We start from the raw sequence: 21,363 nt of genomic DNA, 5'->3' as shown, positions 1-21,363 counted from the left end.
ATAATTATAAATAGCCTTACTAAACTACTTATTAAATAATAATACTATAAATTTATTAAAATACTTAGTTTAGTAAATATTTTTAGCCTTATTTTTAGTATTTAGTAGGTGTTAAGGGGGTGTGTTAGCTAAAAGTAAAAATTTTTTATTTTAATAAAGTTTTTATTTATTAACGCCTTTATATACCATGTTAGTATAAAAAAGTAAGGCGCTTAATACCTTATTATTTTAGTAAAAAAATTAGGCTATTAATAAGTTTTTAAAAGCTTAAAATATTTATATAAACCCCTAGGTAGCTCTAGCTTTTAATAAATAACTTACTTTTTTTTTATTTTTTTTTATAATATTTAATTAATAGCTTTACTAGTTAGTATAGTATACAAAGGGCCTCACATATTACCATGGTGGGCCTGGTTGCATATGTACGGATTTCTTGATAGGCATTATTCTGTGATGACTAGATGGATCCATGTTCCCATACAAACACATGCAGTGGAAAATAATAAAATACACAAACAGGTCTGGCCAGGCCATCCTACTCCAAATCTATAAATCTATCTAATGTACACCACTATCCCAGCATCCACCCAATCCTCCACCATCACCACACCCTCACCATCACTCACACCTAAAAGACTCAGTGACATTCCAATCCCCCCCAACATACCTCGCAACAGCGGGATACGGACAAAGCGTCCTCTGCGCCAGGACCCCGAGGGCCGGCGTATCATCCACAAACTTCGTCGCGACCAAACTCCCAGGCGCAATCCCATCCTCCACCCACCCCATAAGCGCCAGCACCGCATCATGCCGTCGATCCCTGAACCCGGGCACACCGTACACATTATTCCCCGCCAGCGACCCCGCCTGGTTCGCAGCGGCGATATACCACGGCGCATTGTGCACCGACCCCGTGCAGTGCTGCATCCCGGGGATCAGGAAAAAGCGGTAGAAGGAGTCGACGTCCACGCCCAGGGGTTTCAGTGTGGCAAGAGTCTGCTTGTAGTAGTAGATGCTGCTCGACGTGGGGATCTCGCCGTCCGCGAACCCGTGGTAGTGCAGGAGTTTGCCGCCGCGCGCGGCGAAGAGCCGGATGTCGAAGGCGGCCGCCGTCGCGTTGCCCGGGTCCAGGGCGTCGGAGAGCGCGATGGTGCCGTAGTCTAGGTCCTCTGCGGCCCAGGTGGGATTGTTGTAGACGAAGTCGCGCGGGTATGCGATGCCGCTGGGGGAATCGACCTGGTCGTCGGATGTGATGATCATCTGGGAGACCTGGGCTTCGGAGCCCCAGGCGAAGGACGGGAAAATGAAGGTTTGGTTGGTGTCGACCCAGTCGCCGTAGACTTTGTAGAGGGTCTTGATCTGGGCGGCGTTGAAGCAGGAGGAGCTGTTTGAGGTGCCATCGCAAAGCAGCGTCTCGGGCCGGAACTCGCACGCGTACCCGTCCATGATGATGTTGTCTTTGACTCCGTCGGCGATATCGCATTGCTTCAGGACCTCGGTCGCGAGCACGTCCATCAGGTCGGACGTGATATGTCCCGGTCCGTCGTTGGGGAGGTTATCGAGCGCGATCTTGAGGTCCCAGTTCTGCTGGTGGGTTGTCCACCATGCGCATGCGCCCGCAAGGACGCCGTCGAAGTCCTCCGGGAACATCTGCACTGATTTCAAGCCCTGTCGGCCGCCCGTCGAGCATCCGGCGTAGTACGAGTAGTCGATGGAGGCGTTGTAGAAGGCCTGTGTGAGGGTCTTTCCGAGCTCTACGCTCCCGTGCAGCGCGCGCCAGCCCCAGTCTGTGCGCGTCTCCGGGTTATCCAGCGCCCATGCTGCATCGCCGGCTTCGCGCACAGACGAGTTGTGGCCTGTGTTTGTGGAGACCACCGCAAAGCCGTAGTTCAGGCCGGGCGCCATGTCGTCGAAGGCGATTTGACCTGTGAATCCGCCGTTGCCGTAGGCCATGTACCGCTTGTTCCAGGTGGTCGTTGGCAGCCACAGGCCGAACTCGTAGGAGGAGACGGGTGAGGAGCTGACGTTCACGTAGAGGGCGCAGTACTCGGGTAGGCCGGTGTAGTTGTTCATGGGGCCGACGAAGGTGTCATTTTCTGTGAAGGTCCGCGCGTAGACGAGGCTGGCGTTGGAGGACAGGTAGGGGGTGAAGAAGGAGGGGTCGCAGCGGCTGGCGAGGGCCAGGCTTGCTGGGAGGAGGGAGAGAATATGGGCCTTCATGACTGCAATAGTGCAACTGAAGATGATGAACGACATGGGGAAAGCTTGCTGTGTTTGAGGTTTTATAGTTGAGCTGGTTGTATGCGGATCGCTGCTTGCGCGGTCCAGTGGAGCCCGTCCGTTGTTGCAGTTTCAGCATCTCGGAGTTAAGAACCATGCGTAGGCTTATGGGATTTGTGGAGTACTTCGGTCGAAGATATGGGGCTGTCTTCTAGAAACTTGATAGTTGATCCAAATATCTTGCTCGGCCAACGTTCCGGGTCAGGTGTTATACCATAGTATCCCGCCTCGGGTCCCCCCTATCAAGCGCCCTATCATGCTATAAACAGTGAGTCCAAGATAACACTATACTCCGTAAGAACTTGTGCATTTTCAGATGGCCCTTTGGCTTGCCTAGTAGATAGTGACTGGGTAAGAAGCTTCCTCGCTCCTCGCTATGCATGAAGGTGAACCGATATATATCCTGTATATCCTTCACCATCTTCCTTATGAACGAATCGACACACGACGAGCCCTAGATCAATTTACCCGTGAAGCTGGGACGCGCAAACAGTGCTTTAAGTATTCTGGCCTGTATCCGATGTGTCGTTCTTACTGCCCCGAGATCCGAGTCCTGACAGAGTGTCTAACCCTGCATTTATGATGCCATGAAGATGGTCGGAATAGGAAGAATCAGAATCAGCGTCTTCTGATGTCAGTGGCCGGGCCAATAATAATACTAGCTTAGCCATAATACTGAAGTCTACAGACCAGACGCCGTATAATGCCTTTTCCGATGTTTTCTGCCTTGGTATGTTAGGTGTAGAGGCGGCTCGACGTTTCGTTTGTTTGGCGCAGCTCTAGGGTTGAACTGCGATTTTATATAAAGCGATGGATCACGAATGGATGGGCATCGATGTTTGCACGTGGATATTATGGTAGAGGCCCTGTATCCCATAGTCAGGATGGAAGCAGACGGCCTGGAAGCTGGCCAGCAACACGAGATACCTATCACAGCAGGCGAGGGTACAGCTGAAAGGTTTCTCTCCCACCTATAGGAAGCATCGGCCAAACTACCCAGTCCATGACTAGCAAATATTTTGCTTTTTCTGTACAACCTTAACAGCGAATTCCCTTCAAGGCGAACCAGAGCGGGGGCGGGGTAGGGTAGGCTCTCAGCTATCTCGAGCAGCGGCACGGAGAGCCTGGCTTTTCAACCTGTATCTCGCTCTGCGGCGTCTACAAATTCTCCCTTGTTTCCCTGCTCATCCCCGAGAGTTGGAATATATTCACCGGAACTCCCGAGCGTAGTGTCCAGAGAACGTATTAACCAAGCGCCAAACCACGGCTAGTGGGCTAGTGGCAGGGGTACGGATTCCCCAGCCGGATCGCAAAGCCACAACTAATTAATCCACGCTATATTGGGTTACATTACGGACACGATGTTATCAGCCCGCAGCAGCGTCTTTGAAGCCGCAAGCCGAACACGCGAGGAAAATCCCTGGCTGCAGAGTTTCCAATACTACGTCGACAAACTGCGCCAGGTGCAGACCACATACAAGGTCTCGCTAAACGGGGACCCTCCCGACCTCGGGCACGCACGGCACATCTGGCTGCTCTGGGACTATGATCGCATCTGGGGCATGTTCCATTTCGGAGCTTCGATGGGTGTGATGCTTGTTGATCCTGGTCCCACACTGCCGGTGAGCGATGATGAGCCGGGGCGCCGTCTTCCGTTTGCCTGGCGTGCAGTTGACGCGTGTTACCCGCATAAGGTGCACTCGGACCCCGAGCGCAATAAGGGCATGATTGTTATTGATGTGCTGGAGGGGACGCTGGAGGGGTATTTCGATTTCATGAACGGTCGGGGAGATGGTGGGGTAGAGGGTCGCTGTGGGTTTCGCGCGAGGCAGCATCGTGGACCCTCGGTTGTTCCTTATTCTTTGGAAGATGTTGTGCGTGATTGGAATCGGTACGGGAGGGGAGTGGCAGAGGAGGAGATGATTCGTCAGGAGTTGGATGAGGATGAGTTGGAGGAATATGAGCGGAGAAGAGAGGGCAGGCCTTCACTCAAGAGGAAACGGGACGACGATGAGGACGATGGCACCAGCGGTGAGTGGAATGACGGTGAAAGTGACCAGGAAGGGACGGGAAGGGAAGAATATGGGGAGGAAAACGAGGGCTTTGAAGCTGAGAGCGATGACCCAGACGACGGTGAAAGTGATCAGGAAGAGACGGAAAGAGAAGAATATGGGGAGAAAAACGAGGGCCTTGAATCTGGGAGCGATGACCGGGACGAGGATGAAAGTGACCAGGAGGAGACGGGGAGCGATGGCGACAGGGATAGTCAAGATGATGAGGCTGCGAGCGGCGATTGGGAAAGCGATTAAGACGTCGATAGGGAGCAATGAGCATCACAATGTCTTGTCTCATGCAGCACGGAAGAATGTCAGAACCTTCGGTATTAAGAAGTGTCAAGCCCCAGAACCACTTGCCCGTCCAATATACCAGCCCAGTAGTGCCTTTGTAGCCGACGCCGCAGTCGCAGCCGCAAAGTGCTGCCAGTCCTTGTTCTTGTGGCTATCGGCATAGTCGCAGACGCCCTTGACAACGACGCAGGGCAGTTCATCCCATACCCCAGCGCCCTCCATCTCGAATGCGATAAGATCATGGGCGGACGCCAATTTGTCGCGTTCCTCCCCAGACTTCATGACTGTGTCCCCAGACCCTATCCTCCCAACGAAGATAGACGGGGCCTGGGCCGCTTTAGTCTCGCCGTCTTTCTCTAGCTGCCGCTTGAAGTCGATTTGTTCTCGACTTAGGACCTGTCCCGGGTCGCAACAGGCGTCTTCGCATGAGGCGCCGTAGGTTTTGGTCTCGGCGCATATTGAAACTTTCGGCGTCTTCAGCGCGGTTATAAGAGAGGCATGTCTTTTGTGCCGGTAGTCGGGCTTGAAGAGCCGGTCTTTCGATGCCCCTGGGTATTTGTACTTAGCGCCTCGAGGCTTCCGAGAAGTCCTGGCTTGGATGTCTTGGAGGTGGCTGACGGTCAGCTCCTCAAGCCTCTCGCGTCCGACATTCGTCTGGAGCATTGCAAGCAGGTTGCGCACGTTCTTGGGTGCTCCACTACCGCTGTCCTCGGCAGCGTCCTTTGGTTCGAATTTGTCCGGATATCGTCTGCCAAAATCATATGGCACGATGCGCCTGCTGATGACAACGTCGCCTAGCAAGAGTTCCTCGCCGTTACTTGGAAAAGGGACACCTCCGCATATTCCGGTCAAAAGAACGAGGCTTAGAGCTGGGTAGCTTGACCGTAAATGGGCCGCTGTGCCTGCAGCTGCAACTTTGCCCATGTTGGGAAGTAGAAGAAGGACCACATTGAATTTCCCTATGCGGGCATTGGTGTATATGTTCAGGTCGTTACTTCCCCTACCGTAATCACCATCCCAGAACTCGTCAACGAGGGCGCAGACAGCGTCGAATTCAAGTGGTAGCGCACAGACGATCGCAATTTCGAAGTCACTTCGACTCGCAGGCCGAACAGACTTCGCGGGATGCGGTGCCGTAGTTTGTCGCGGTGGCGGCGTGACCGGATCAGATCGTCCAGGGTCGACTGACAGTTTCTTGGAAATATGGAGCTCAGAGACGGAATCTCGTCGCTTACGCTTCGAGGTCTGAGGATTCACTAGCAGTTCGAGGTTTTGAACAATCTGCTCGTGAATGGTCTTCCGGATGGCGTCGCCAATGTTGTCTGTTGATTGATGCTGGGACTTGCGCAAGGCCATGTGCAAATAGAGACAGCCTTCCACCGCTCGGAGGTAACTTCCCCCTCCATCTCTCTCAGCCCTGTCAACGAGATCGCACATCCCGCCCCAGTTGGGAAGGTTTGCTCTGCTTTCAGGATAAATCTCCATCGATATTTTCTCGCCGTTCTCAATTTCAAGCAACAGCTTGGCGAATGACAGTAAAATCGGGTTTCCGGGCCCAACTTCACTCACTGATTGGGACGGCTTGGAGTTCCGAGTGCTTGGTCTGAGGGAAATGTACAAGGAGCGGTCGCCGTGCTGGGCTCGCGAGGACCGGAGGAAGTATATACTCTCCGGCTTCCAGCTATGCGAAGCAAGCTCGATATCATCGTCGAAAAACTGCATCAGGCATTTGGCCAAGTTGAGGGCGAGGATCGCCTTCTCTCGGGAGCTGAATTTGTCCACTGCGGCGCCTGTCAAATAGTCGCTGGGGGTGATTCGTGTCAGAGTCTTTTGATCGAGCAATTCCCCAAGCGTCTCTGCGGTGAACCGTGTCGCGGATGAGAGAATCCTCGGCATTGCGTCGGAAACGTCGAAAGAGCCTCGCTCGTCGATTGACAGATATATCGCTCTGCCCAGCGTCTTTGCCCGTTGGATTGCTGCGCATATCCCGTCATCCCGTCTCTCGTCGGCCATGGCTCTGTTATAGTCAGGTACGACTCCGGAATAGCTCAATCGATGAACGTACTGGTATATCCCGCATTTGGCCTGATGCCAGCCATGTTCATCCAAGCAGCAGGAAAGAAACAAATCCAGGGGAGTATCCCACTCATCCTGCACCTTCAGCTTGATCTCGTGGAGCCGTCCACAATTGCGCTGTCGGAGCTCCTGGAACAGTGTGCTAACCCAAGCGCTTGCATGTCTTCCATGTAGGCCCCGGCTCGACCATGGTTCTTCCTGGCAAACATCAAGGGGTGGCGGTGGCTTCAATTGTAGACTCTCCTGTGGTTGTCCGTCATTTGCAAGACGCTCCAAGAGCTCTTTAGTACGAGCGACACGATCGAGGGCAATGCTCCTGAGCTTCTCTTCAGGCACTCGAAAAAGCGACAAGCCTTGGCCGTTGAACAGGTTGAATTGACCATCGGTGGTGCTTATGAGGATAAGCAAAGACCCTAGCTGTGGGTGCAAACTTCCGAGCGCTATGAGATCGGTTTTTGCAGGGCCATGTAACCCCTCGAGTCCGGGCCCTTTGGTCTTCCGCTTGTCCAGATCTTGAATTAGGTCTTGGTTGACAATACGGTCCAAGTAGACAGGAGGTCCTGTGCTCTTTGGTCAAGGCTTTCGGTCTGATGATCTGGGATATGCGAAATCAGGGGGATGATTGTGAAGATGTAGCGTAGATCCGCCTCCAAGAACGCCGCGTCGTTCTGCAGCTGCGGGGGCCGCTCTGCGCTCCTGCCATTCCTCGAGAATCTGGCTAGTTTGCCTGTCAACTGCGCTCGGAGGATATGCAGGCTCTTCCAGCCGGCTGACTTGGTGGTAAGCATGGAACATCTGCCCAAACGGCTCTGTCAAAGCGTTGTCATCGCATGGTTGCGGTATGATCGCATGTTGGAGAGAGCCTCGACCACAAGAGGAATCCGGAGTCCGCCCAAACTTTCCTCCGGCTGACGTGATGGCGCTTGTCTCCAACTGATCGCAGCCTGTCGCTCTTTCCTCACCACAACTTCGGGCCATGGACGGCGTTGACCAGGAGGAGCCGATCTTCGACCTCGCGACGGAATGTGAAGGCCTGTACGCATCGCGGATCTCGATCCTCAACGACGCCGGCGATCAGAATGCCGCGAAGGTCGTCTCCGATCTGTACCAGCGGTTCGGGGCTTGGGCTGCCTTCCTGGGCGTTTTCGCCGAGTCCAATGTCTGCCTCGACCGGAGGCTCCAGCGTCATGTCGAGATCCAGGACCAGGTGCTCCGTTTGCTGGACATCATGATCAGCAATTTGACCTACTGTGTGTCACCCTACACCATCTTTGCAAATTCTAGCACTAACAGGAGCTTTAGTATTCGAAGGCAGCGGATCGACTGAAAATGATACCGAGAATGTCTTCGGGACCGAAATCTTACAGCAAAGTACAAGTGTGGACTTGCAATGCCTGGACGCTATCTCCGGAGCGCTTGACAGGTTGAACCAGATAGGCACGGCCATCCGACGGTCTTCCGTGACCAGCCAGACCACGAAGGCCAGAATCTTTGCCGAAACCTTCGACTTCAGGTCCTTCGACCAGGTGGCGTGTTTATGCCTAAGGGCGCTGTATCCCGACACCAGTGACAGTCTAGTGGACCACCTCTCCCGGTCCATGACAGAAACCTACGGCCTATTTCTCCATCGCAAAAGCCGCAAAGCACGCCTCGAACTGCCGCGAGCATCGCCACATGCGAAAGGTGTATTGAACGTGATCTCAGAAGAGCATCCCGGGACTGTCGACGCGGATTCCATGGACATTGACCTGGAGGCTCCCAGTGTCAGCGTTGAACTGAGCAATAACAATCATCTCGCCCCTCCTAACCAAGTCAGGCGCCCCCCTCAGTCTCAGCCTACCTCCGTTGACACCAAGGAGCTCAAAACCCGACTCCGGAAGTTACTTGGTCCTCCTTCATCGAACAAGCCCCTTTCCATCCTCGCTAACCAAGTAAAATACCCCCGACCGGCTAAAGAGAGTCTTACCTGTGAATGGTGCTTCAGTCCTCTGACAGCTGATACTCTCGAGAAGCTCAAGTGGCAGTAAGAGCTTCAATGTGTCATTCGCCGCATCGTGACTAACGCTCATACCAGGCAACATATCAATGAAGACTTCAAGCCATACATTTGTCTGTCCGAAAAGTGCCCGAATGGTACACCGAGATTCGCCTCATCCCATGAATGGTTTCAGCATATGAGTTCTACACACAGCTCGAGCTGGCATTGCGAAATCCATGCATCTTCCTCATGGGCTTGCCCTCTGTGCTCCGAGGATACTACCTTTTCAACTTCTGAGGCCCTTGCGCGGCATTTGGAGGGTTGGCACGATGGCATTTTCAAGGCACATCAAGTGAATTCGATTGTTCGGCAGAGCATATTCCCAGTGACACGGCCGAAGTCCACATGCCCCCTTTGTTGCTTTCCTATGGGTGACGACCAATCACACAACGGTCGAATGGCAGAGGAAGATAGTCTAGCGGCGACTAGTGTAGCCAAGCGCCTGAGGACCGAAGCTGGATACACTGGAATGAATAGCAGCGAGGTCGATGCTGAGACACCGCCCGTTCATGCTAGAACCGTTGCAAGTCATGTGGCTGCTCACCTCCAAAACGTCATGCTTCTTGCATTACGCTTGATATCCATACAAGGGGCGCAGGGTGTTTATTGCGAACATCAGAGCAATTCGTCTGATACCGACTACCCGGCCTCTTGGATCAGCTCCGACCAGAGGGACCTAGACGGAGATAAACTCGATACGGACTCCGAAGACGATGGGCCAGCGCACGCTGACGATTGTCTTGACAACAATGAGCTACCCACACCAGAACACATCCCTGACTCATTGCCCATGGATTGGACAGACATCCTGCCGAGTATTGTGCCAGGCGTCTCCGCGGACGAACTTGCCACCATAGATCCACCAGAATCCGGGAAACGAACACTGCCGTCAAGCGGAAACGAGGATGAAATCCGATACCATCTTTCAGGCCGTCAAGAGATTATCAAGAAGCTTCTGCATTCGGAGTTTGCTTTTGGAATAGATATGACTGTACTGGCTGAATTCTACAAAGCGTCGGCGATGGCGCGCAGTTGCCCCGACCTTTCGCCAGAAGATATTACAATTATCTTCCGCGGCTCAAGCCAGCTGCTAGACTTCTCCGTGGACTTCCAAGAGCAGCTTGCGGATGCGGCGAAAAGTGTCTACGTCCGGCCTGCGTCGGAGAGGTGGCCCCGTCGCCCGGCAACTGAGAGCGAGCCACAGTCCACTAATGATGACGAGTCAGCGATATCAACAGCATCATTTGTAGACACAGATCGATCAACATTTATAGGCGCAGCGTTTCTGACCAACGTCGCGCGCTTGAAACGAGTTTACACGGAATACTTACATTCCCGAGCGGCGGCCGACAAGCGACTGCGGACTGTCGAAAAGCGTTCCGAAGTGGCCAAATGGGTCAAGCAATGCGATGAGAACGCATCGCAACAAGGATACCGCGAGGGTTTCCTCTCCCTGCTTAGAAGACCCATGAAGCACCTAGTGAATTACAGCCAGGTGCTTGACAACTTGCTTTCTGCCACACCAACGGATCATCCAGACCAGAAGGCTCTTCTTGAGGCGGTCCAAGAAGTCAAAGCCCTCCTGAATGCTGTCAGTACTATTGGAGAGGAACATGGTGCCAGTAGATCGGAGTCGATCTCGCGCCCTGGAATTCTCAAGGCTCTCAACTGGAGAATTAGGAAACCCAGCGTTGCTGCACTTGAGCCAGATATTGAATTCACACTCCTCGCTCGCAGATTCTCCGATAATATACCCCGGATACAGTCGTTCAAGGACCAAGTGCAATTTATCTCAGCAACAAATCCCTTCGCCGAGATCATCGATGCAATGGTGGGGTTGGGCGTTATAACCGGCGTCTCACCCTTTCCCAATAGGAGTTCCCCCATTCAAAGTTTGAGTAGGACAATAATGAAGTCTGTAGAAGCAGTGTACTCAGTCCATGTGCGCATGACTTCATTTCCCTTATATACTGCTTGACAAACACTAACAAGCTATACAGCGAGACATGTTGAAGAGCCGCGTCGTCCATCCCTTGGCTGGTCTTCTTGAGCTACATCAAGGTCCGCGGAATGCCATCGAGTCCCGCGCCAACTTCCTCCCGCAGTACACCGAATTCACCACCCTGAAGCGACAGGGCAAGAGGACGGGGAGGAGAATCACGGAGCAAGCCGAGAAGTTCATGGCATTGGACGAAACTCTGAAAGCCAAACTTCCCAGGCTTCAATTCCTTACCGCACAAGCCTTGCAATTGTGCTTGACTAGATTCACCCAGATCCAGGCTTCCTTGCTGCTCGAGATGCGGAAGACCCTCGAGTCGTGTGTGGGGCCAAGTCAGGGTGATTTTGAGACGATAGTCCGGGGTTGGGAAGCAAGAGACAGGCTTCCGGAGAATCAGGTGCAATCTCTCGCGATTTGCAACGGGTCTCTCTTGCCTTGGTTTCCCAACCTCTTGGACCGCGCCCCGTCAACCCAAGAACGGCCTCCTTTGGCGGACTATGCCACAGTGACCGACTCCTCAGCTGCGCCTCCCGTCCTTCCTGAGGTACCAGCCCCAACTCGGGTTCTACCTTTGCCACCAGACCCTACAAAACCATCGTACCCGAAGCCAGCGCATGCTTCGGTCATGTTCGTGAGAGCGCTGTATGATTACACCGCAGATGATGATATGACTCTGAGCTTCCGAGAGGGGGACATCATTCAGGTCCTTCACACCGTGGACACCGGTTGGTGGGACGGTGCCCTCAATAATGTCCGGGGCTGGTTTCCCAGTAACTATTGCAGCGTGATCCCACCTCCGCCGGAGTCTGAGGACCAAAACGAAGATAACCCATATGCGAACCCAAATGACGGTGAGGACTTCAATGAAGCACCGAGATTGTACCGACACCCTGCAGATACTGGCCATTCTCTTCAAATTCCACCCTACGCAAGAACCGACCCACCCAGTGACGAAGAGGCAGGATCCTGGATTCCCCAAGCCACCCCTGACGGTCGTTTATACTATATACCCCGCCCTGAACTACACGAGGTGATAGAAGTCTACCTGCCCGATGTTGGGGTCGAGCGTGCGATGAGGGTTCTTTGGCGTGCCGCTAGTCTCTATGAATTTGGACAAGGAGGGCGACAGGGGTTTCGCGACTATCCGTATCTCAATTATGCGCCAGGTGAGATCTTCGATGTTGTTTATGAAAAGGGTGATCTCTGGCTTGGTTGTAGGCAAAGTGACCCTACGAAAGAGTTGGGCTGGATCTGGTCGAACCATTTTGCAAAGATTCCTTAGTCCGGATTATCCACAAACGCTTCTGGGCGCGTTTGTCATATTTCCATGACATCCAGCTTCTTATTGGGAGGTGACAAGGTCTATCAAGAACCCGCACCGCACCTGCAGGGCACATCGCGTCGCAGCCTTCGTTATGTGACAGGCACTTGGACCATCCACATTAGCAACTCATACACAATATGCGCCACCGCCATGCCCGTCGTCCCAGCCGTGTTATCATACACCGGCGAGAACTCCACCACATCGCCTCCCACAATCTTGATCCCCGCCGCAGCCAGACCCCTCAGCACCTGGACCATCTCACGGGTCGACCAGCCTCCTATCTCCAGAGTCCCTGTTGCAGGTGCATATGCTAGATGCGCATATATCAGCTCTCTGGTTCAATACTGAGACCGACAACGACAACATACCCGGATCCAGTGAATCCACGTTAATGCTAACATAAACCGGCATATCTCCCACAATATCTCCGACCCGCTCAATAATACCCTGAACCCCAATCCGATCGATATCCGACGCCCTGATGATTGAAAATCCACACCGCGCGTCATTCTCCAAGTCCGCGGTAGCATCGAAGAGCATCGACCGAGTGCCCAGGTGCACGTTTGCGTCTGGTAGAAGAGCACCCTCCTCGGCCAGGATATGGAACATGGACCCGTGGTTAATGTCGCTGCATTTCGAGATGCCGCCGCCCAGGACTTTCGGGTCCCAGGAGTCGAGGTGCGAGTCGAAGTGGAGCACTGCGATGGGGCTTTGTTCTTGTACAGGGCTCGGAGGACGGGGAGGCCTAGAGGCGTCGAAGCGCTACCGTCAGCACGAGAGCATTGGTGCGGAATTCGAATAGGATATGAATATGCGTACTAATAGTATGATCCTCTCCAATGGTGATGGTCCGACGCTGCGTTCCATTATCCTTACTGCTTGTTTCGCCGGACAGTATGGTCTCCATGCCATTCTGCAGCTGCTTGATGGCCGCCAGCTTGTCGAAGGGGGTGTTTGCGATGTCCCCGCAGTCGACGACCGTGGCCCACGAGGTGAAGGGGTTTATGGAGGGGTTGTCGGTGCTGCGACATTGGGTCCATGAGTTTTGTCACTTGTGAACGATTGTGTAAAGACCTGCGCACCTGTATCCCATCAGCGGGTTATACCTCGTCGAGCTCGTCCTAGCAGCCGTAGGGCCGAACCGTGCCCCAGGCCGAAATGATACTCCTAGATCAAAGGGGCGCGCCGACAACAGCAATGTCAAAGGGGTCCGAGTTGTCAGAGAAGCAGTCGCGCTGGGGGAGATGGCCGAACGTGGTGCTGCTCTCGAACGGCTCGTGGTAGTCGGGCACGTCATCTTTCCAGCCAGAGGTCAGGGTAAACCTGTCCTGGACGCGGCTTTGCTGCCCATTTAGATTCTGTTGGCGACAGAATCGGAGTCGCTTTGCAGGGGAGGATCGCGCAACAAGCCCAGAAGACTATACGGGCAGCATGCATCACCGCAATAAACGTTGAGGAAAGTTGTAAATGCAGTGTGCTATACAGCCGAAGAAGACGGCTTGAAGGGTACGGATGTCGCGTTATATACCTACTCTCCCCTAGGGACCTGCTAGGCGGGTGGAGACCGTGGCCTTGGACTTGGCTAATCGGGGTTTCGAGATAAGAGCACTTTTACCACTTTGAGGCAAAGGAAGGAGAAGCTGGAGCCGGGGCTAAATCCATGCATATATCATCCATCTGGCCATTGAGATCGCGCCATAAGCTTTTGGTTCACTGGAGATTATCTCAGTAGCGCACATGACTTGTGCTAAGATCTTTCTGAGGTCTGGTGGCCTGTCTTCTTCGCAGTGATGGACATATGAATGCATTCATGCTATCGGTCAACGTAACAAGGTAGCTAGAGGGCACCAACCATTTTATAGCGCAGCAATCTCCAATGCTTTGCATCCTCGACCTCCAGCTTATCTAGTTTCATCTTGCCCAGGTAGGCCATAGTCCAAGGTCGTCTCCTGGAGACGTTAGGTGGGTATCAGGGTCCGGTCTCGAGATCAAATGGATATCTCAATTGTCCCAACTTTCATTCAAGATGATACCTATGATACTCGACCGTCTCAACCGCAAGCAATAACCAGACTCTTGTTTCCCGTAAAACTTGATTAGACCCATCAATCCATCCATCCCCCAACCTAATCACCAAAGCATCAACAGCGGCAAATAAAAACACATCGGCCCCGCGATGACGCAAAGGATAAAAGACGCCAGCCTCTGCTCCTCCGGTGGCGCGTACCAAAGCAAAGCAGCGTGCACAGCCAATATGACAATGGCTGCAGCGGTCAACCTCACATAGCCCAATTGGCATGAGATTGTCAGCCTGGCTCCGACTCCGGGCAGGTTCACTTCTAAATAGACGGCTGGAGCTAAAGTACTCTGCTCTGCGCCTTGTTTGGCAGTGGGGGAGACAAGACTCACGCAGCACGGTATCACTCGATAGACCGGCCTGGAACGCGGAGAGGATGAGGAGGGCAGCGAGGGCGTTCGAGCACGTTGCGGATCTGGAAGCTGGGAGGCGGATGGATAGCGATGTTAGTGCTGGAGTGCTTGTTCTGCTTGGATGATTGAGGAGGGCGGGCAATTGCAATTGCATGCGTACTGCAGGTGCGCGAGGACGGCCGGTTTTGCCCTGGTGGAGGCCGAGGCCGGGGGGCGGAGGGTCTTTGTCTTTGTGTTTTGGTCGGTGAGAGACGGTTAGATTGGGATGGCATGGCTGATGATGTTGAGTTTTAGTTCTTGGTTGGTTATAAGGGCTCTGGAGGGAGAGGAGATTGCGTGTAGGTAAGTCAGTGGGGATTCGAACCGGGGCAGTGCGGATTGTTAAGGGTCTGTGCCTAGGCTTCTTTTCTGTTAGGCAGAAGCGTTCTTTACATTTTCCAGTGCCCTGACCGTTTGACTAAGCAGCTGGAGTGGTGAGAGCTATGCAGGTACAGGAATATGGTCAGACATGATGGACAGACTTCCAACCTTGACCAACGCCTATCACCGCAACATATAGATGGTATGCTACCCTAAGCTTGCGAGCTGACGGTGACGGCCCGATAAGCAAGCGCCACCGGAGCCGGGGGCGCAGTCTCGCAAGAAGAAGATTGTTGCTGTTGCTTCATCTTGACTCGTCCTCCACGCTTCCACTGTCCGCCTAATCTTAGCTGTCCCAGAGAGCCCTAAGGTACCATACCTAAGGTTCGGAACCTCCAGGCATGTCGGGGGCCTGAGAACATCCCATGGAACGAAAGGTATATCAGACCGCGAAGCACAGGTCGACTCTGTTCGATATCCTACAATCATCCTGCCTTCTCACAATTCACTGAGTCACTGAGCCTCCAAAAAAACAGTATCGCATTCATCCACCCTCGAGCCTCAGTCTCGCGCCTTTCATGTTCATTCCCATCCATCCCGACCAGCAAACACCAAACCCAACCCAAACAGCCAAAATGCACCTCACAACCCCAATCTTCCTCACCCTCGCCGCCCTATACGGCCAGTCCCTCGCCAGCACATGCACAAACACCTGGACGTCGCCCAACCTCCACCACGACTGGAGGGTGAGCGTCCCCGGGGTCCCGAACATCCCGACCGTGTGCGGAAAGCTCTGGAACCAACTCGGCTGTCCGGCGCCCAGCCGCACGAGCTGCGGGGGTATCGACGGCGCGCTGGCGTGGAAGTTTACGACGGGGGTTGGGTGTAATGCCGGTGATGTTGAGGCGGCGTGGTGGAGGGCTACGAAGAATGAGTATGGGGGTATTGATTGTTGATTTTTGAAGCAGGGAGATCCCAATGGATGGGAGGGAATTCCAGGTGACGGGGCTGGAGAGGGTTGGGACGGGGTTCATTCATCGGATCTGGGTAAGGGGGGAATGGCAGTTCGTGGAGGAGTGATGTTCTTGCTTTCCTGCTTTCTTGTGTCGGCCTTTTGCTCATGTTTCTCTTCTCGTGTTATGCTCCCTACCGTATCTCCTAACTATGGATGCTATGCCTTGATATGCTAGCCAGACCACCAGGAATATGACTGGCTGCCAGGAAGCTCAAGTTCAATGCTGGAGACAACAGAAAAACAATGACTTCCTGCTTCTTCCCGTCAGTGCCATGCATGTGTCTCGCCCATGCTCATCCTAAACCATCCATCGGTATACCTACCAAAGTTAAGTAGCCACCACGATAACGTAACAACATATTGAACATCGAACCAGCGGACACTTCTTCCAGTTCCGCGCCATCTCGCTCGCCGTCCTTTCTCCTTGACTCGACTCGCGTCTCACCTTCCACCCACTTGAAAGTTGACAGGAACATCACCTCTGCCTCCTGAGGCTGCCCCGGGGTTACAGTAGTACCTAGTACCTAGTAAGCCGCCACAATCCACAATCCACGGGCCCCAACGGCACCGAACAAAGAAAAGCTTCGACGGTGAACGGCGACTTCGACCTCGGGGTTCTATCATTGAAAGAAACGGCGTTCATCAGCCCAGCCCTGACAGGCCGCGACCCGCTAGACAGCTGGATGGACCTAATCTCCGCAGATAGGGTGGGCATGGGGTCGGTAGCGTACCGTGTCCTTTGTCAGAGGGTGACACGGCAAGGGGACACGGGATATTCGTCAATCAGGGCGGGATCTCCATCGCGTAGGGTATACGTGGACCCTTTGTTGCAGTCGAGGAGGCGTGCCCGTGGCGATGCAACCTGGAGTCATTTTGATGCTTGTGCATTGGGCTACTAGTAGCTGCCCAGACGGGGCAGTCGGGATTCGAAAAGCGAGGAGAGGAGAGGAATGACGGGCGTAAACGAACATTATCTTTATCTTTATCTGCGATTGTGGTTGTGGTTGTGGTATCTTCGCTCTTATAATACAAAGGAAACTTGAACAACATACAAGCATGGTATAGGCGTATAAGCAGATGGGAAGCAGTGGACCAGCCGAGGAGCAAACCAACAAAGGAAAGGGGGGGAAACAAACGACATCGCATCGTACCCTGCCAGTATCAAGACCAGCTCATTACCAGATTACCGGACACCACCATCCTACGCCAGCATATACCCTTGATGTGTATGTGTATTCGGTACCGACAACTGCGCCAACTGCCGCTGAAGCCGTTGGTTCTGGCCAAGCAGATCCTGCAGAAAGTCCGCCGTCCGAAACAGGACCTCCCTCTTCGTCGAGCGCGAGCTGTTCTCCAGCCCGGGAACCATGCTATACAGCTCCTCGTACATCTTATTCTGATGCAGGCGCCGGTTCCGCTCGGCGATGATATGCAGCAGCCGTCGGCGCTTCTTGCCCGTTATCTTCTGCCCGCCTCGCGCTAGGTCTGCGAACTCGGGCGATTGCTGGAGCAGGTCTTCTGGGTTGTCTGAGGGGAGGGTCGGAGTCGGAGGCGTCGGTGTCGGTGTCGGTGTCGGTGTCGGTGTCGGTGTCTCGGGGTCGGGCTGGGGTTTTAACTTGGGCGTTTGGCTCGGCGATGGCGTTGCGCTTTGTGAATCACAGGCTGGCACTTCTTGCACCTGCAGTCCGTATAAAGGGGCTGGGTCTTGCTCGGCTTTGATTTCGGGCGAGGATGCTGGGTCCGGGTGGTAGCCGTTTGGGCCGAAGGAGACGTCGGATCCCCACATGAGGTTTGGCTCGGGGGTGGAGGGGGCATAGTGGGTTGAGGGGAGGATCTTTTCATCGTGTACGGGGTGTTTATAAGTAAAGCCATCGTCGACGCGGATGAGGACGTCGCTGATCACGCCGTTTACGAACCCGTCGTATTCGTTGTGGACGTGTTGTATTGAGTTGAGGACGGGGGTCTGAGGGAAGTATGGGACGAAGGAGACGGCTTTGGGATGTTAGTGTCTAGGGCTGACTAGGTGGGCAGTCTCAAGCGTACCAGGAGAGCATCCGGCATTGGGAATCGTGTAGTATGGCGGCGGTGGTGGTGTATAGGGTGCTTGTCTGTAGATCGGGGCTTGTTGGATAGGAAAATGGGACCAGGTCCGGTAGTCTGGTTCGATCATACTCATAGAGGCCATGGCCATGGTAGGATTCAATCGCAGTTGCGTTGACGGCGGGGATATAGACTATTGACGGGCGGAGGACCGATAGGCAGGGCCACGAGGTAAATGTGGACGATGTGCAGTGAAGTCTGGTATGTGGAAAGGCGGGCAGCAGGTTATATAAATTTGACGTCAAAAATAAGCAAAGCCGGACCCAGCAGGCCAACCAGATCAAAGTGGAATAAGTCCCGACGCCTGCCCTTTGCTCCCAGGGCGACATGCCCAATCCGGACGAAGAGGGGAGATTGCCGTCGCCGGATCAGCCAGATTAGGGCCAAAGGCTTGACTGCCAATTTAACTGTGCCCACTGCACTTTGCGGGGCAGACGGTGGTCCTGAGTTGTCTGGCGCCAGGGGACTGGAAGATGGAAGGACAAGGGCCATGATCTGCGAACAAAGAGCGCAACAAGGGACTCGGACTCACCTGCCAGTGGCAGCTAGCATGGGCGGGGTCTCATCAGGACACGGCCAGGGGTCTGTTAATCTGTTTGAGATGGATCCTGGCCCAATTCCATCTCCCAGATTTTCACGCCAAAGGGATCCACGGCGATCCGCCCGTCGAACATCCGCTGGCCTGGGCCTGTCTTTCGGTGAGGATGATTTGGAATCCGCTACGGTTGATAGATCGAGCAGGAGTTGATTTGGACACCATATGGCCCGTCCCAGGGCGTTCCTCATTCTGTATGACTCTGTCAGACACTCTGCAATGCTCTACTTCGGCTCCTGCTGTGATGTCAATGGCGGTCGACTCGGACACAAAACAACGAGAGCAGCTAATGCACATTCAAAGCAGAGCTAAAATAAAGCAGCCAATATATGGCTTGATGAGAGTGGGACCAACCTGATCACTGGAATCAAAGACGCCTGGAACACCAGATCCCCTGTTCCGATCCACGATCTGCCAGCCCTGCTGCCCAATTAGGCATTTGTTGCGATCGTGCAGCACCAGGCGTATCATCGATGCCTTCATCCTCCCAACACAGCAGGATGCGCAGAACTGTTATGCGTATGCATCTTGACAGATGAGACTGAGTACAATGCTCATTCATCACTCTTGCTCTCACTTTCGACCCCTTTTGACGAATGCAGTCCGACCGTTGTTGGACCCGCAATCGCCCGAGCTCGGAATTAGGGCTTGTCCAGTCAGGCCCCATTCTCTGCACAACTGCCCCCAGCAGGGAATTCTGAGTACGGAGTACGAGAGCACGGCTGTCTGGACTCCTCAAGGCACGTCTAGATCATCGTTCACCGTGCTAAATCCAATGTGCTCATCCGCCCCACCGTTCGATCGGCCACTTTCCGATGCCCACTTTCGGCAATTCCTCCGGCGCTGCCTGAAGAATTGGATCCCATCCCAGCTTTAGTATGATGAGCTTCATTTTACTTATCTCAAATTCAGTCACCTCCTGGAGGCTCCTTTGTCGCAGCAGCTCTTGCGCAATCTGTATAGCAGTGCGACTGGGAGTCTCGAGCATGGACGTCTCGGGATTTGAAGACCCTCTTTCTCCGCGTCGTCCCTGAAACAAACGGCATTTTCGCCGGCTAAGCTTTCAAGACCCTTGCCCGTTTCGCACAGTATGTTGTCGACTGCGACTGATTGCTACCTTGCTGTGACGTCTTCGGCTCATCCTGGACAGCGTGGTCTGTCCAAGCCGTTGTGTCCGCGACAGTAATATCATGCCGGAACAGTCCGCGGATACCTACTCGATACCTTCATGTTGATACTTCACGCAATGTCCTTGAGCTATTAAATCAAGCCTTGTCCACTGTCTCAGGATAACTGCCGACCGAACACCGGAGCAGTGCACAACTCCGTCTGGACAATGACGTCCGTGCTCGACGGGTGATACATAACGGCCATGGGGAATGGGGAATGGGGAATGGTCTCATGCTGAGACGTTTTAGACCGTGCCTGTCAGTGTCATGCGACATGCCCGCAAGCGGAGGGGCTAGTGGACCCGTCCACGACCATTCTTCGGGATTATTGTATGGATTCGAACGGACACTCAGAAGCCATATCGCGCTCTATGTAGATGGAGGCCTGTGCTGAGGGGAAGCTGTTCAAGGCCATAATGCGGGTCAGGATGAAGAATATCGCTTTGGGGGTCCATCCAGCTCAGAAGAGATACCGTGGTCTGTCCGGTATCTCAAGCCGGTTCGCTTTATTGGAAGTTTAGAAGGAGTAGACAATCATCACCGAGCAACGGGGTCTGGAGACAAGGCAAGAACGACTCGCCCCCGGCTTTCCTCCCACATCCGTCGGGAACTGAACCCTTAGCCGGAGAACCTTGGAAGTTGAAGCGGAAACGGAAAATGGTAGACAATAACCACCCCATCATCAGGACATCACTAAATGTCTCAAGCCCGTCTGGCATAGAGTAAATAGTCTAATCTCAGCAGGACCATGGCGAACAGCCATCACGTTGATGATCGACGCGGGTATATTGACAGATGCGTATGTTGTCCCGCGTGGCAAGCCCGCATGCCGAAAACATTGGGCGCGGATCGTTTTTGAGGCTCGCTGCCAGGTTCCAAGGTTCGCGATGGTAAGCTCTTTTGGTGAATGGTGTCATGGCTGGATTTCGGGTGATCGCCAGTACCTGTCGCGTCTCATCTGGTTTTCCTGCTTGTGGAATTGTCCAGCTACATGATCTGTTGACGTGCTCTGGAATTTTCGACCGCATGTTCCAATTATCCGTAGCTTGGTGGCTAGGGTTGAGTATCTAGGAGTATGAGTAATATAGATGAACTGTATATACCCTAGTCTGGCTTATTTTGTAGCATAAACCATTGATTCCAAGCTTGACCTTACCTAGGTAGCAATCCTAGACGCGGAGCGAGTCTAATCTAAGTGTTCTGCCATAGAGGATCATTTGCTTTCAATGTCAAAGGCCTCGAAAAGACGATGAGTTGGCATAGTTACGGTTCTTGCCTAATCAAGGTTGCTTCTACTCATTGTTTCGTAAGTTGGTCTATTAGGGCTCATGGTCTGTTTCTACCTCTTATCCCCGAGCTTTATCTAACCAACAACAAATAAATTTCTAGGACATCACCAATTATCCTGGCCATTACAAAGTAACTAGTCATACTATCTGAGAGTTAATCTTTGATATTATCTTTTTACACACGGTTCTTGGCCCATTATTGTCACGTAGTTTATCGGGGCGAGCGAAGCCAGCAATGGGCATATTTGGCTATTAATATAAGATATAACAAGATGGCAACAATGAGCTGATAGGTAGAACCCTTGGAATTCCTTTAGTTATTACTGCGGTAGTAAAACGT

At 53.3% G+C, this 21,363-nt stretch overlaps 6 protein-coding genes across 6 annotated transcripts; 2 read left to right on the top strand and 4 right to left on the bottom strand.

Moving 5' to 3' along the window:
- Nucleotides 1–618: 618 nt before the first annotated feature.
- Nucleotides 619–2,256, bottom strand: DSM5745_05810 (Carboxylic ester hydrolase; the record flags this gene model as incomplete). Its single annotated transcript, XM_026747826.1, has 1 exon — nucleotides 619–2,256. The coding sequence occupies one exon, from the start codon at nucleotides 2,254–2,256 to the stop codon at nucleotides 619–621; it is 1,638 nt and encodes a 545-aa protein (XP_026603658.1).
- A 1,385-nt stretch (nucleotides 2,257–3,641) lies between these two features.
- DSM5745_05809 (uncharacterized protein) lies at nucleotides 3,642–4,589 on the top strand (the record flags this gene model as incomplete). The annotated part of the gene is made up of 1 exon (XM_026747825.1): nucleotides 3,642–4,589. One exon carries the CDS (start codon nucleotides 3,642–3,644, stop codon nucleotides 4,587–4,589), a length of 948 nt encoding a protein of 315 aa, XP_026603657.1.
- Nucleotides 4,590–4,673: 84 nt separating this feature from the next.
- DSM5745_05808 (uncharacterized protein) lies at nucleotides 4,674–7,492 on the bottom strand (the record flags this gene model as incomplete). The annotated part of the gene is made up of 3 exons (XM_026747824.1): nucleotides 4,674–6,645; nucleotides 6,694–7,205; nucleotides 7,244–7,492. 3 exons carry the CDS (start codon nucleotides 7,490–7,492, stop codon nucleotides 4,674–4,676), a joined length of 2,733 nt encoding a protein of 910 aa, XP_026603656.1.
- Nucleotides 7,493–7,680: 188 nt separating this feature from the next.
- DSM5745_05807 (uncharacterized protein) lies at nucleotides 7,681–12,023 on the top strand (the record flags this gene model as incomplete). The annotated part of the gene is made up of 4 exons (XM_026747823.1): nucleotides 7,681–7,954; nucleotides 8,007–8,727; nucleotides 8,779–10,684; nucleotides 10,743–12,023. 4 exons carry the CDS (start codon nucleotides 7,681–7,683, stop codon nucleotides 12,021–12,023), a joined length of 4,182 nt encoding a protein of 1,393 aa, XP_026603655.1.
- A 131-nt stretch (nucleotides 12,024–12,154) lies between these two features.
- DSM5745_05806 (uncharacterized protein) lies at nucleotides 12,155–13,096 on the bottom strand (the record flags this gene model as incomplete). The annotated part of the gene is made up of 3 exons (XM_026747822.1): nucleotides 12,155–12,375; nucleotides 12,434–12,810; nucleotides 12,942–13,096. 3 exons carry the CDS (start codon nucleotides 13,094–13,096, stop codon nucleotides 12,155–12,157), a joined length of 753 nt encoding a protein of 250 aa, XP_026603654.1.
- Nucleotides 13,097–17,071: 3,975 nt separating this feature from the next.
- On the bottom strand, nucleotides 17,072–18,061 carry DSM5745_05805 (putative bHLH transcription factor; the record flags this gene model as incomplete). Its single annotated transcript, XM_026747821.1, has 2 exons — nucleotides 17,072–17,862; nucleotides 17,914–18,061. The coding sequence occupies 2 exons, from the start codon at nucleotides 18,059–18,061 to the stop codon at nucleotides 17,072–17,074; spliced, it is 939 nt and encodes a 312-aa protein (XP_026603653.1).
- Nucleotides 18,062–21,363: the final 3,302 nt, after the last annotated feature.

The sequence above is a fragment of the Aspergillus mulundensis genome, assembly GCF_003369625.1.
Source record: "Aspergillus mulundensis strain DSM 5745 chromosome Unknown scaffold_5, whole genome shotgun sequence".
Lineage (NCBI taxonomy): Eukaryota > Fungi > Ascomycota > Eurotiomycetes > Eurotiales > Aspergillaceae > Aspergillus > Aspergillus mulundensis.
The sequence above is the reverse complement of the archived record's forward strand: the minus strand, read 5'-3'. Positions and strand labels throughout refer to the sequence as shown.